Source organism: Leptinotarsa decemlineata, unplaced genomic scaffold (genome assembly GCF_025532065.1).
Source record: "Leptinotarsa decemlineata unplaced genomic scaffold, Ldec_3_MD MMD2_tig00000882_RagTag_RagTag, whole genome shotgun sequence".
NCBI lineage: Eukaryota > Metazoa > Arthropoda > Insecta > Coleoptera > Chrysomelidae > Leptinotarsa > Leptinotarsa decemlineata.
In genome coordinates, this window is record NW_027412556.1 from 18,285,560 (window position 1) to 18,298,689 (window position 13,130).

General features: G+C 34.7%; 1 protein-coding gene across 1 annotated transcript in view; it reads right to left on the reverse strand.

The window, feature by feature from the left end:
• Positions 1-11,690: 11,690 nt before the first annotated feature.
• LOC111512227 (uncharacterized) overlaps positions 11,691-13,130 on the reverse strand; it is an 84,595-nt gene continuing 83,155 nt past the window's right edge. The window contains exon 5 of the mRNA XM_074175181.1: positions 11,691-12,052. Within this exon, the coding sequence (XP_074031282.1) occupies positions 11,787-12,052 (266 nt within the window). The 3' untranslated portion in view covers positions 11,691-11,786. The remainder of the gene's footprint in view (positions 12,053-13,130) is intronic.

Below are 13,130 nucleotides of genomic sequence, written 5' to 3' on the forward strand. Positions count from 1 at the left end.
TTTAACTCTATATCAATTTGAAGGCCCCGTCATTTCTGATCTTCATGAAATAACAAAAACAGTGCATCGAGTTTCATATCAAATCGTTAGCTAGTCTCAAAAATGCAAATGACCGATGTTGAATATTCAGAGATTTCTAGAATTTGCAAGATTTGTTCTCAATAGTTCAATTCATATTCAACTTTGAGAAATATATGATGTTGCTATCCTTGTGAAGAGGATTTTAGTCTATGGTTAGTTTGACTTCTCTACGACTCAAAATATTCATTCAATTCAGGATTCATCTTTATAAACTAGGGGTAATTTTCAGCTGAACAAGATAAATGTGCGAGGTGGTGTGAAAGGAATATATTAGATTTCCTTTGTGTGGGAAAGAAAGCTAAAACAGGTTTCTTTATTTTGTGGAAAGAACACTATTATAAATATAAATGACCGTCTGCTGAAAGTAACAAATTTCATAAGTTTGACCCACGCTGCATTCAGTGTGATGGACGAGAACAGCACTCTATACTCCCGACGAACGTAACAGAGATGAATGATGTATATAATGTGATTTTTTCAACGCTTACTTGCTAGCGGGTATATTTCATTTGATGACAAACGGAATCTGCTGGAACATACAAACCGTATTGAATTCGTTTGCACACAATTTCTACAAAAATCACAATTCTATGTGGAAATATTTTATCAGTTCGAACTTCCATTGTCTAATATGATATAAATTGATTTGGAATCCCTGAAAAGAATCTGTAGAAAATTGAAAAGATTAGCTGAAAAAACAATTATATTATGCAAAAAACTGAAATTACAATGAAATAACATACAAGCAATATAAAAAAAAACAAAAAAATCAAACTATTAACACGAGCTGAAAAATTAAAAAATCATTATCAAGAAATGAATATTAAAAATATAAAATAAAAAGATTCCAAACCAAGTTACTTCACGACGTTTCGATTGTTAATATCCACAATTGTCTTTGGGTGATAGCTGGACTCATTCCTTCAAGAGCTGACTGTTTATAGATCATTCGACTGCTTTCACCTATCCCCTCTTCCCTCTCTCCGCTTCATTGGTTTTTTGTTGGGAGCTGACCGTTTGACGGGAGTTGATCGTGTTCCGCTTCATTAGAAGTTTCCATATATTACGTATCTCTACGCTAGCTTGGCTAAATGCGTTGTTAGATAACATATATGCGGCTTCTTTGAATTTTCTCCCAAACCAGTATTCCTCCTTGTGGATGATTTCAGCTTGAGCCCACTTGATGTTATGTTGATCATAACATGCTCTGCTGTTCCGGATTTGCTGGTTTCTCATCGCTGTGTGTGTTTCTTGTTCTCGGCAATGCGAACTTTCAGTGGCCTCTCAGTTTCACCGATGTATGATTCTCGGCACTCTGAGGGTATCCGGTAAATACAATTCTTAGAATCGCAGTCAGCGTTTGGTGGCCTGGTTTTCGTAAGACTGTTACGGATAGTGTTCCTAGATAGTAGATTTGTATTTTCTATGGCTGTTGTTGCAATTGAATCATGCGCTCGTGTTAGTGATGAAATTGTGAATTCTGTGAAGTTTTGATCAACAGCTTCAGCTACTGACTAGATTAATCCAGACTCGTTGGGATTGGCGAACAGTTTATCCCGAATTCTCTGATTGTGAAGTTCTTTGCTTTCATTCATTATAAGTTTGCATCTATTGCGAGCATTAACAAACTTAGTCCGGTTTTCGGTACTGGGATTTTTGCGCCACTGCCGGTAGGCGAAATTTTCGTTTCATTAAAAAAGGAATATATGCATCCATGGATGATAGAATAACTTCCGTGATTTCGGAAGTACTAGTTGAACGATCATTAGAACTGAAACATACATTGTTACGATTAATTGTAAATAGTTGAACGCTAATTATTAAATTAGGGCAACTCTATTTGTGAAACACCCGATATATAGTTCCAGCCGACTTGATAAGTTTTTTTTGAAAGGAAATAAAAAAGAAACGTTTTTTTTTCGTCCGTCCGCTCTGGGGCATTCGTAAGTGAAACTGAATGATAACGTTCGGAATATTTGATTTCAGGCAAATTCTGGTTTTCGAATATGAAATTACGTCTTTTGACGGATATAAACCTGCCGTGCCTTGTTGTGATATTGTGATTGGGTAATTCTGCTGTGGAGCGATCTTGCAATATCCTTATTATCGATTGGGATGAATTTTATCGAATGAATTATTTCTTCCGGACGGTGCTACCTTTGAGAACACGTCGAAGTGGATGGGGTCAGACCTTTTTGAACTTCATTGCCTTGTACGTAGCGCCTAAACCGCAAATTTTCCGAAATCATATGGATGCTGGTGTTCCTTTTTCGACCGTGTAGACGTGGAATTAAGAGCTTTTCACGAATTTGCGTATTAGCGGGCCATTGGAATCTACACATTACTAGCAGCTAGAGAAGTACCGATTAGAAGTTTTATTAATGGTGTTGTTTTTGCGTTATTCTGACATTATTGTTTACGAAAGCAATGAACCTCGCTGAATAGGTGTTTCCGAATAGTTTTGTCTTCGCTTTTGTATAAGCGTTTAGTTTGTAGTATAAGTGAAGAATAAATCCGTTGAACAGGCGTATTTTGGGGAAGCAACATTCAACGTTTTTATTCCTGTTCCTTTGTCGTATTCCATTTTGCTGTTTTCGCGTATCTGGATTGTTGAGTAGTTTCATTTCAGGTTTAAGCTAGTCGGTGCACAAGAAACTACTTGGCGCCCTTGTTATCAATTTTTCGTACATATTTATACTTATCTGTCAGATTTAACCCACGGCCATAACGAGCAAGCACATTACTTGCCGTACACGAAAAAAGGACAGAAGTATGTTACTCCTAATATTTTAAAAATGAATATCTCTGATAGATATTTTTTTTATTATTGAATTTAATGTAATAACATCTATCCAGGGAAAATTTCTAAAATGGTCTTGAAAATCCTCCACTTAGATCTGTAATGTCAAACTTTGTACGGTTCAGGCAGTAACACCAGAAAACCTAATGAAAATCCACAATATCGTTCTGAATTATGAATAGTGAAGTTACATGAGTTAGCTGACATTAAAAAGATATCAAAAAAACTGTTGGCTTTATATTGCATAAGCATTGGAGTATGAGATGGCTCTGTTTAAAGTGAGTGCCGCGCAAGCTCACTGTTGACCAAAAATAAGAACGTCTGGATGATTCTGAGCAGTGTTTGGCCATGTTTAAATAAAACAAACTGAAATTTTTGCGTTGATATGTTACAATGGATAAAACATGGTTCGACCACCTCACTCCGGAATCAAAAAGATCGTCATCTGGTGCAACTGGTGAACCTCGTCCAAATCGCCCGAAAGCACAATAATCGGTTCGAAAGGTTATGTCCTCTTTATTTTGGGATCGGCGTGATGAAATATTCATCGACTATCTTGAGAAGGGAAATACCGTCAACAGGAATGTTATATAGCGTTATTGGAGCGTTCGAAGGCCGAAATTGTAAAGAAACGACCGCATACGGCAAAGAAATAAAAAATTTCCCATCAAGACAACGCACCGTGTCACGAGTCAATTAAAACAATGGCAAAATTTGTTGGACTGGACTTCAAATTGCTTCCGTATGCACCGTATTATCTAGGTCTGGCCTGCAAGCAACTTTTTTCTGTTCGCAGACCTAGAAAAAATTTTCACCGGTGAGAAATTTTGCTGGAATGAGGAGGTTATTGCTGAAACAGGGCCTAATTTGAGGCAAACAGGTAATTCGTTCTACAAAAGTGGTGTTCCGATGTTAATGCGATGATCAAGTGGCTCTTGATGGAAATTACTTTGAAGAAAAATACGTATATATATATATATATATATATATATATATATATATATATATATATATATAAATTTTAAATATACCGCCAGCTATCAAAGTGAGGACACAGTTCAGTCCTAACCAAGTGAGGACCGGGTGAAGGAGTTGACTGGGAATGTTCTAACTTTTAACCTAGCCGCGGCCTCTGTTTTCCAATAGAAAAATGGAAAATATACTCGTGAAAATTTGAATAGAAAATTATGAATTTTTTTTCAATATACATCTACAGAGTTAGGACTGTAGTATTCTCCTAGTGAAGTGAGGTCCGTGTATATTTTTCAAAGATCCTAACAGTGTGAGGACATATATACACGTACTAATTCATCATTAAGGCAAAGTGAAGTCCATTAAACGTTGCCGAGTTTTTCACATGTGAAACAGATGGATGCAAGGTGGATAAGAGATAAATGTATATTAGCGAAGATTCATGAAAGTTTGATTGTTGCGTCGTGGAAACTACTGCGTAATTTAAGTTAGTTTTAATCAAAATGAACTGAAAAAATACATGTTGTTCATGTTTTGAGTATTTCAATTTCACAAATACATTTTTCAGGATGGACAAAAAAACATAAATTTTGAATATGGTGAAAAATAATAACGAGGTTTTGGATTCCAAAATATGAAAGTACCAAGGGACTTGGCAGGAATGAAATCAATAGTCTAGTTCATATACCATTTTCTTTTGAAATTTTTATATAGTCTTCGAAAATTACGATCGATGTGTCATTCGATTCATATTGTCAGGTAGAAAGTTTAAGGATGAGTTCGGAAAGGTACTGAAACTAATTACGAAAGTCATAAACAAATTAGTTAAAAAAAAGTTGAGGTTTGGTTTTTTCTGAATATCTCGAACAGTACTCAAAATTTTAGAATTTTAAAAAAAGATCAAAAATAATCATCAATAATGCTAAAGAAAAGTTTCGACTTTCGGCTTCCCTGAAACTAGATCCAAAAACGGATAGCCTGGCTGTCGCGCGCGGGGCGTCAATCTGACACAGCAACAAACCTTTTTTTTAACATATTAGATATGAAAATTAATGTTATCCAATTTGGTACTGAAGAGCCTTAGGGCAAGTGTCTTAAGGCGAAACATCGGTGTATACCAGTGAGGGTGACAGTGTTCCATGTGAGTACAATTTATTACCATCCATTCAAAGTAGAACTCATGTGAATGATATCTGATTCTTATTCCTCAACAAATGTTTGATATACAAACTGAGTAGAGAAAAGTATCTTCTGTATAATTCAGTGTTCATGTAGAAGTATTTGTTTCGAAAGAATTTTTTTCTTCCGTGTAAATCAATGTTTACCTATATGAAAGTAGCTGTACAGATGAAACAAAGTGAACTGATTTTCAATTCAAAATTTCTATCAAGTGAACTATTAACCAAAAATCATGAAACAAGCCTATTCAACTTGGATATAGTTCTAAGTATACCAGGTACGTAATAAAAAATATATAACCAAAAATAAAATTGAACGAAATCCTTCCAAAATCTCAATACTAAACTGAATACCAAAAATTTACGAATATCACATAAAAAGGTGAACTTTTGTTCCTTGGTCGCGCATGCGCTTGATCCCGATAATATATGAAATTCAACTCAGATATAGTTTTGAATATACCAGCTGGGTGAAAATAGGAATATGAACGAAAATACCATTGCAAAAAATTTCTTCAAAACCCCAATCCTGAAGTGGAGTGGGCAAAAACTGATCAGGTCTTTTGATCATTCTGTCTGAAGTTCACCTGTACATTATGTGTATCCCTCCAAATATTTTATTTTGAATGATGCTTATTATTATCTCGAATCAAAATCAACTGGAGAAGAGAAAGTGGAGGTGATTCAAAAGCTTCATTTGCTCTAGTACCTAAAAGATTTAAAATTATTATAAATAATAGGTGCAAATGGCTTCGATTTCAGAAACCCCAGAAAAAAAAGTGGATTTTCCATTGGAAGTCGAAAATTAACCGGAATCACTTGGAAATATCCCACAAACCTCGATAAAACATTTCTGATTTAGCTGAAAAAATCGAAACATGGGTTTTCTACGATATGAGCACCTGCATGGAAATATTCCAAATGACTCAGTTTTTTTCCACTAAAATTACAAATTTTCACGAGTAGTAACACAAGAAAACTTATTTATATTCCCTGAACACAAATAGGAATATCAAGCTAGACTCTTTCAAAAGTAATTGCGTGGTCCATATATGATGGAAACTTCTATATTGTTTTCTCATATCAATCGGAAAGGTAAATAAAAAAGAAATACCGTGTTCATTCAATCAGTACACAAAGACTATACATGTGGGGCTTCCAGTGTTGATCTAATCGATACATAGAAAATGCACATATACCAGACTTTCCGACGAGGTGGAAGTTCTTCAGTTTGAAGTGCTATCAGGTGTGTCATAGAAACGTATATGAAGGCAATAATTACATTTTCCATTATGATAGTCTAGTTGTTGCCCGCGGATTCGCCCGCGTAGAATTCGATGTGTCACATTAAGTTTCGTGAAAGATCATTTTGAACAAATGGTTAAAACATTTTTTCAACAAGCCAAAACTTCTGATTTCCAACTTCAAAACTGACGAAATTCAATATAATCTGTAAATCCCTATTTTTCTCCCTTGAGGGTGGAAATTCCTAATTCCCTTCCTCGTTGCTTATTTACGCTATACAAAGAATCTACCTGAATATTTAGAGATTCTAGGTTCAGTAGCTTTGGCTGTACGTTAATATGAGGTGTCAGTCAGTCAATTGGTACCCACTTATACAATATTGAATAGCATCAGTAAAAAAATGAATTGATTAGAATGAAATACTTTGGTAATCCTACTAATCCTACTCCTACCAATATTATAAATGTATTAAGTTTATGAGTATGGATGAATGTGATGTATGTATTTACGTTTATTCCTTCTTCACGCCTAAACAGCTCAATTGATTCAGATGTGAGTTGGTATAAAGATAGATCATGACAGAATAAAATATAGGGTAGTTTTTGAGGGTAACGCCGGTGAAACAGCAGGGAAGCATAACGTGAAGCATAAGCTGTTGTACCTAGAATCTTGAAATATGCAGGTAGGTTTTTTGTATAGCGTGAAAAAACATCAGGAAAGGGAATCAGGAAACTAAGGGTTCAAAGATTGTATTTAATTCCGTCAGTTTTGAAGTTGGAAACCTGAAGTTTTGGGTTGATGAAAAAATATTATAACAATTTGCTTGAAATGGTCTGTCATGAAACTTAATGTGACAAATCAAATTCTACGCCGGCAAAACCACGGGCAATAGCTAGTGATTCTTATTTTTACTTTAAACATACAGTTACTGAAAAATATGCCAAGTGCACTAACTAGTGAATAACTTCGAGAATCGAATTATGTTACCCATAAAGAAATTTGGCAAAATTAACACAACTGTTAACGACGTCTGCACTCAGGCGTCTGCCCGCTTTCGGGTCGCGTTCTTGGTGATAGCGCTTCATTGCCTCTCTACCGTCGCGCATCGTCCCCAGTCGTCTTACAGTAGACGCGATGCGTAATGGCTTACTCCATTGCGTCAAGTTATTCTTATCGTGATAACTTTTTAATGGATTGTCCAAACTACTCAGTGTAGAAGACAAAGTTTATCTATATTGAATACTTAAAACGACAATTGTATCAATTTTCATGAGAATTCTACAGTTATTCTAAAATGTGCATTGTAAAAAAAGTATCAACTTTAATTGTATTATGGCTCGGTATTTTGCATATGATAGCTACCACATAAGAGGTAGATATTATGCTATCACGGACTTATATATATATATATATATATATATATATATATATATATATATATATATATAGATAGATAGAGATTTTATCGAGTGTGTATGATACAAATCAAGAATGAAATAACCCATCTTACCAATATAAATAAATCATGTGAAGCTGGCGCCGACTTTGTGCAAAAACACATTTTTTGGAGTTCTGGGTAGATTTGATAGAGTTCTGGAGTTCCTGATATAAATATTGAATAGTTTCAGCAAATTGTGTATTTCAATAAGAAAAAATAGTGGCGCTTACTTCACACGGTGCCAACTTTTTCGAAAAACTAAGTCTGGTGGTACTCTTGGATGAAGATGGAATAGTTCTGGAGTTCTTAACCATTTTTGAATATAGCTCTGCCAAAATAAAAAAGTTATTAAAGAAGATAATTAATTTTTGACTTATGAAAATCATCATTTTGGAAAAAAAATCAAGAGATATTTCAGTTCTGATGAGAGCTCTGAGTAGCAATCGGCAAGTTTTATAAAATATGTACATCCTAGCAAATAGCCCAAACAAATTTCCGCATGAATGCGCATAAGCAACGGGAACAGTTCTCAACCTCGAGAGCAAGAATGATTCGGGACGGTTCAAAACAGTTTAGGATCATTTCGCAGTCGAAACCAGAACAGAGGATTCATCAGTCCGAAATTATCCTCAATGAACCAGAACGCTCTACATCAACTGCGCATGATCCTGACGTCCTAGAACCTGAATTTCGTAGAACCAGAACAAACCTGCTATGTGGGCGTTCTGTACCAGTTCTGTGGAAAGTTACTAGTTGAGGCGGAAGAAAATCCTCTCGAAGTACGTCGACTCAACCTTATCAATCTGCATACATGTGCAGCAAGAAAATCAGCCAAAAAAAAAACAATCCTAGTATCACAATACAGTTTATAATCGCTTTGCTGAAACATACCGTACCGTAATTCACAACTTCCGTTTTACGTCAGAATTTCCAAAATACCGAATAACCCAATACTTCATCGGAACATTCTTCCTCTGAACATGAATATATCTCCCCCAAGGACCATACAAGGCCAATGATACTCCTGCAACACGCATAAGAAGGGCTTTTTCCTTTTTCCACAAAATAAATAAGTCATCAATATCACAAATATTGACATGAACTTGGTGAGTTTGGTATATTTGCTTCGGACCCCATTTCGTATCAACCAGAAGAGTGTCCAATGTCCAAGGCAAACATTTTTCTAAATCACTCGATTGATCACGACTTGTTTCTCATAAAAAATTTAAAAATTGAAATTTTTCACAATTACATATATTTCAGTTCTTCTCTTGAATGTTTTTCCTACTACCGAGAAAAACAGGTATGATCCAAAAATATTGGTACGAAATGAATAGTTTTTCAACTTTGCCTGTAACGGAACACTGAATCATACATAAGATACTTTTCTCTCTCATCCCTTTTTTTGTATCAGATGGAGTAGTAGAAAGCCAAAAACTTTCTTGCCCAAAAATGATCACTCCTAAAAATATAACCCCTTCAATTCAAATAAGATTCCTCTTGGCTGGGATTAAATCAAATAGGTGAATGAATGTCATTACGATGTCATCGATGACATAAGCAGATCAAGCTTATTCCGTGACATTAAAAAATCGTAGTTCATGAATGAAGTGTGTGTATTTTCTATAATGTTATCCAATTTGGTACTGAAGAGCCTTGGGGCAAGTGTCTTAAGGCGAAACATCGGTGTATACCAGTGAGGGTGACAGTGTTCCATGCGAGTACAATTTATTACCATTCATTCAAAGTAGAACTCATGTGAATGATATCTGATTCTTATTCCACAACGAATGTTTGAAATACAAACTGAATAGAGAAGAGTATCTTATGTATAATTCAGTGTTCATATAAAAGTATTTGTTTCGAAAGAATTTTTTTCTTTCGTGTAATTCAATGTTTATGAAAGTAGCTGTTTCAGGAGGACATTCTTTCAGTTTGTGTTTGAAAGTTACTTCTTTGCATGATCTACACATCCATGTATAGAGTTACTTATTTTCAAATTGATTACTTCCTTTCTTTGGAAGATTCTCTCATCCCTTTTTTTGTATCAGATGGAGTAGTAGAAAGCCAAAAAATTTCTTTCCCAAAAATTAATCACTCCTAAAAATATAACCCCTTCAATTCAAATGAATAGTTTATTTTGAAGTGAAATTGATAGATAAAACTCTCAAGAAGGCGATTGGGCGCTATATGGGAAAGAAAATTAAATGGAAAGAGGGTCTTGTGACAGATCTTTTTGAAGCCCCTGACAAATACTTCACAATCCTAGAATACAATGTCGATATCTTCAACTACTACATAATGGCGGAACTTTCAATAAATGCCTGAATACAGTGACATTGAACTACATAATAAGAGATGATGAGCTTGAGATCAGGTCAGAAGATGCTCAAAATGGTTGCCTTGAACTTCTTGACATACGAACAGCCTGTCTGATATTTTACGCCGAACATTTTCGAACACAATATCGTGAATATCTCTACAAATATTTATTATTTTCTGTCGTATACCCAATCTTGAAGCAGGTTCAGTTTCGTACACCTTTCGCTTCAAATAGCCTCTTACAAAAATCCAAAAGTGTCAAATCAGGCCTTTCTGTAGGACCTCGACGGTCAATCCAATGACCGGGAAAAGTAGTATGCAAATAGTTTCTTACTAGTCTGGAGTGATGTGGTGGTACTCCATCTTGTTCAATATAATATCCATATCGAATTCATTTGGATTCGCTTCGAGGATTTCAGTGATGAGAGGCTCCACAGTAGTTTCCAGCATTTTCAAATACAGTTCTCCTGTTAAATTTTTGATATTAAATAAAAATCCTACAATATTGTTTCCCAATATTCCTGCCCAAACGTTGATTTCTTCTCGATATTGAGTATGTGTTTCCCGGAAAACGTGAGGGTTGGTGTCACTCCAATAACTGCAATTTTGTCTGTGAACGTTGCCGTTTTAAAAAATGTACATTCGTCACTAAAACAAATTTTTTGTAGATAGGTAGAATGCCTTGCAATGGTTTCCGGCATGATTTCGTAGAATTGTGTTCTTCGATCAGGGTCATCTTCAGTTATTTAGTGTATCATTTTAATTTTGTATGGATGATACTTATTCCTCTCCAAAAGCCTCCACATAGTAGAAGGAGACACCTCACAAACATTCGCGACGAAGTAAAAAGACTGATCAGGATTAACTACCATCTCACCAATTATTTGCACTTGCTGTTCTTCCGGAATGGACGGATGATCTGGGGGATTTTTGTTATGTACACTACTGATAGTTGTGAATTTGGATACAAGTTGCCTCAAATATTTTCTACAGATAGAACGATTCAAAAAACGTTCATTGAAAATCCTTTCGGTCTCGTGAAATATACGCGTTACACCGTAAATAAGAATAGCTTAAATTATTTTTCAATGGACGAGAATTGACTATTTTGAAGATTGTTGACGTGTAACCTTTCTACTAGTAAAAACGAAAACTAAATGAGAATATTCCAACTGTACAATGATATTCATTGTCGTAGTGTCATTTTTTGTCGTTTTTATGAACAAAAAATAACTCAACAAACCTTATCGGGTTGTTGGAATTGCCATATGGCAGATATAAAGGAATATTTCTAGAAGTATCATCAATGTGTTTGTCTTCAGGAAATTATTAAATGTTTCTGCATTTCGAAGTAGGTGAAGATATTGACCTAATATTCTGGGGTTGTAAAGTATTCGTTAGGAGCTTCAAAGTGATATGTCACAAGACCCCTTTCCATTTGATTTTTTCCCAGATTCCATTTCGAAAGTTTCATCTGTCAATTTCACTTCAAAATGAAGTATTCATGCATTAATTTCATTATTCTGAATTTCAATTTTTTGAGTTGACCCGTTCAAAAAATAAAAGTGGGGGGGAGGACATCAAAGAAATGCACTCTACATTAGATTATTTCTCTAAAAGCAAAGTTGATTTGATTCGAGAAAAAAAAAGCAAGAAAATTAAAAACTTTTTATTTGCTCAACTCAAGATGATAATTGAGTGAACTTCAAGGAAAATAAATACCTATGAATTTCTCAATACATCAAAAGCATTAGTAAACTATCTCGTGACTATAGAGGTTCGCAGGTGTAGCTTTGACGATTACTTTGTCGTTATTCGGATTTTCTGGTGCAGCAGGAGCCTCTCTCTGAATATGATTGACATCTATAGGTATATTGGAAGCTGTTACTCTGAAACCATTTTCAGCATCCGCAACATACTGAACATTTTGAACGATGCCGTTGGCATCAATATAGGAATAACCACCTCTTGTGACTCCATCAGCTGATCTGGATTCAGAGTGACCACTTAAAGGACCTGCGAATTAAAAACAGGTTTCGCATAACAAATGAATATAATGAATTTATGAAAAAAAAAATAAAAATAGTATTAAACATCTCCTTTCTAGTTTATGGTTTTGAACTTTCAAACTTAGTTTCGATTGGTAGGTTCAAGCACAACAAAAATTATCTCAAACATACTGAATACGTTATCAAAGAAGATTCAACAAAAGAACAATCAACTTTGTTTAAGATGACCATACAAAAAGCTGGAAAAAATGGTAAAGTGTGGACAAACAAGTTCAAGTACCGTATTCTTGAAGTTGGCAGAAAACAATATTACCAAGATTACTTCCATTGATGATTTGACTGAAGTTTGAGTTCGTATATGCTATAATGAGAATTTGTTTTTTTTTCTGAACTATTTTCTGAAGGATTTTATGATATTCAATGTCACTTTAGTGGTTTTAGTGGTTTCCGCTTCGAGTCGGGAGTCGAGTCGAGCTAAAATCTAATACTTTTCCCCTTGTATAATAAATAACTATTTCTACATACAAGCTCAGTAATGAAAACTCTAAAAATATTTTGAGTACTTTGACGGCTTTTAATGTTATACCTGGCAAGTCAAGCACAGTACCAGGTAATTTGAAAAATCCTGCTAAAATAAATTATTTTTTTTATCCTTTCTCGTGTTACAAAAGAACCTCCAGAAGAATTACTTCTGTCATACAAACACAGAAAGATAGTGGAATTAAATTTTGAATTTCAAGAGGTGAATTTGTTCATCAAACAATAAATGCTATAGACACAAATACTGCCGGTGAAGATGGATTAAATTTATAACTATTGATATTATGCTGTCCACATATAATTCCTCACTTCATACACATTTTAAATTTTTGTTTAACTCATAATATTTTTCCTGAACTTTGGAAAAGAGCCGTTGTAAAAATATTGCCTGAAAAGTCAAATCCACTTGAATTCAAAGATTTGCGTCCAATAAGTGTCCTAACAATTTTATCGAAAGTACTCGAAAGGGCTATAGAAGTACAATTAAAGGAACATATCGATCAGTATTCTTTATTATTACCTATAACGCAATCTGGATTTCAAAC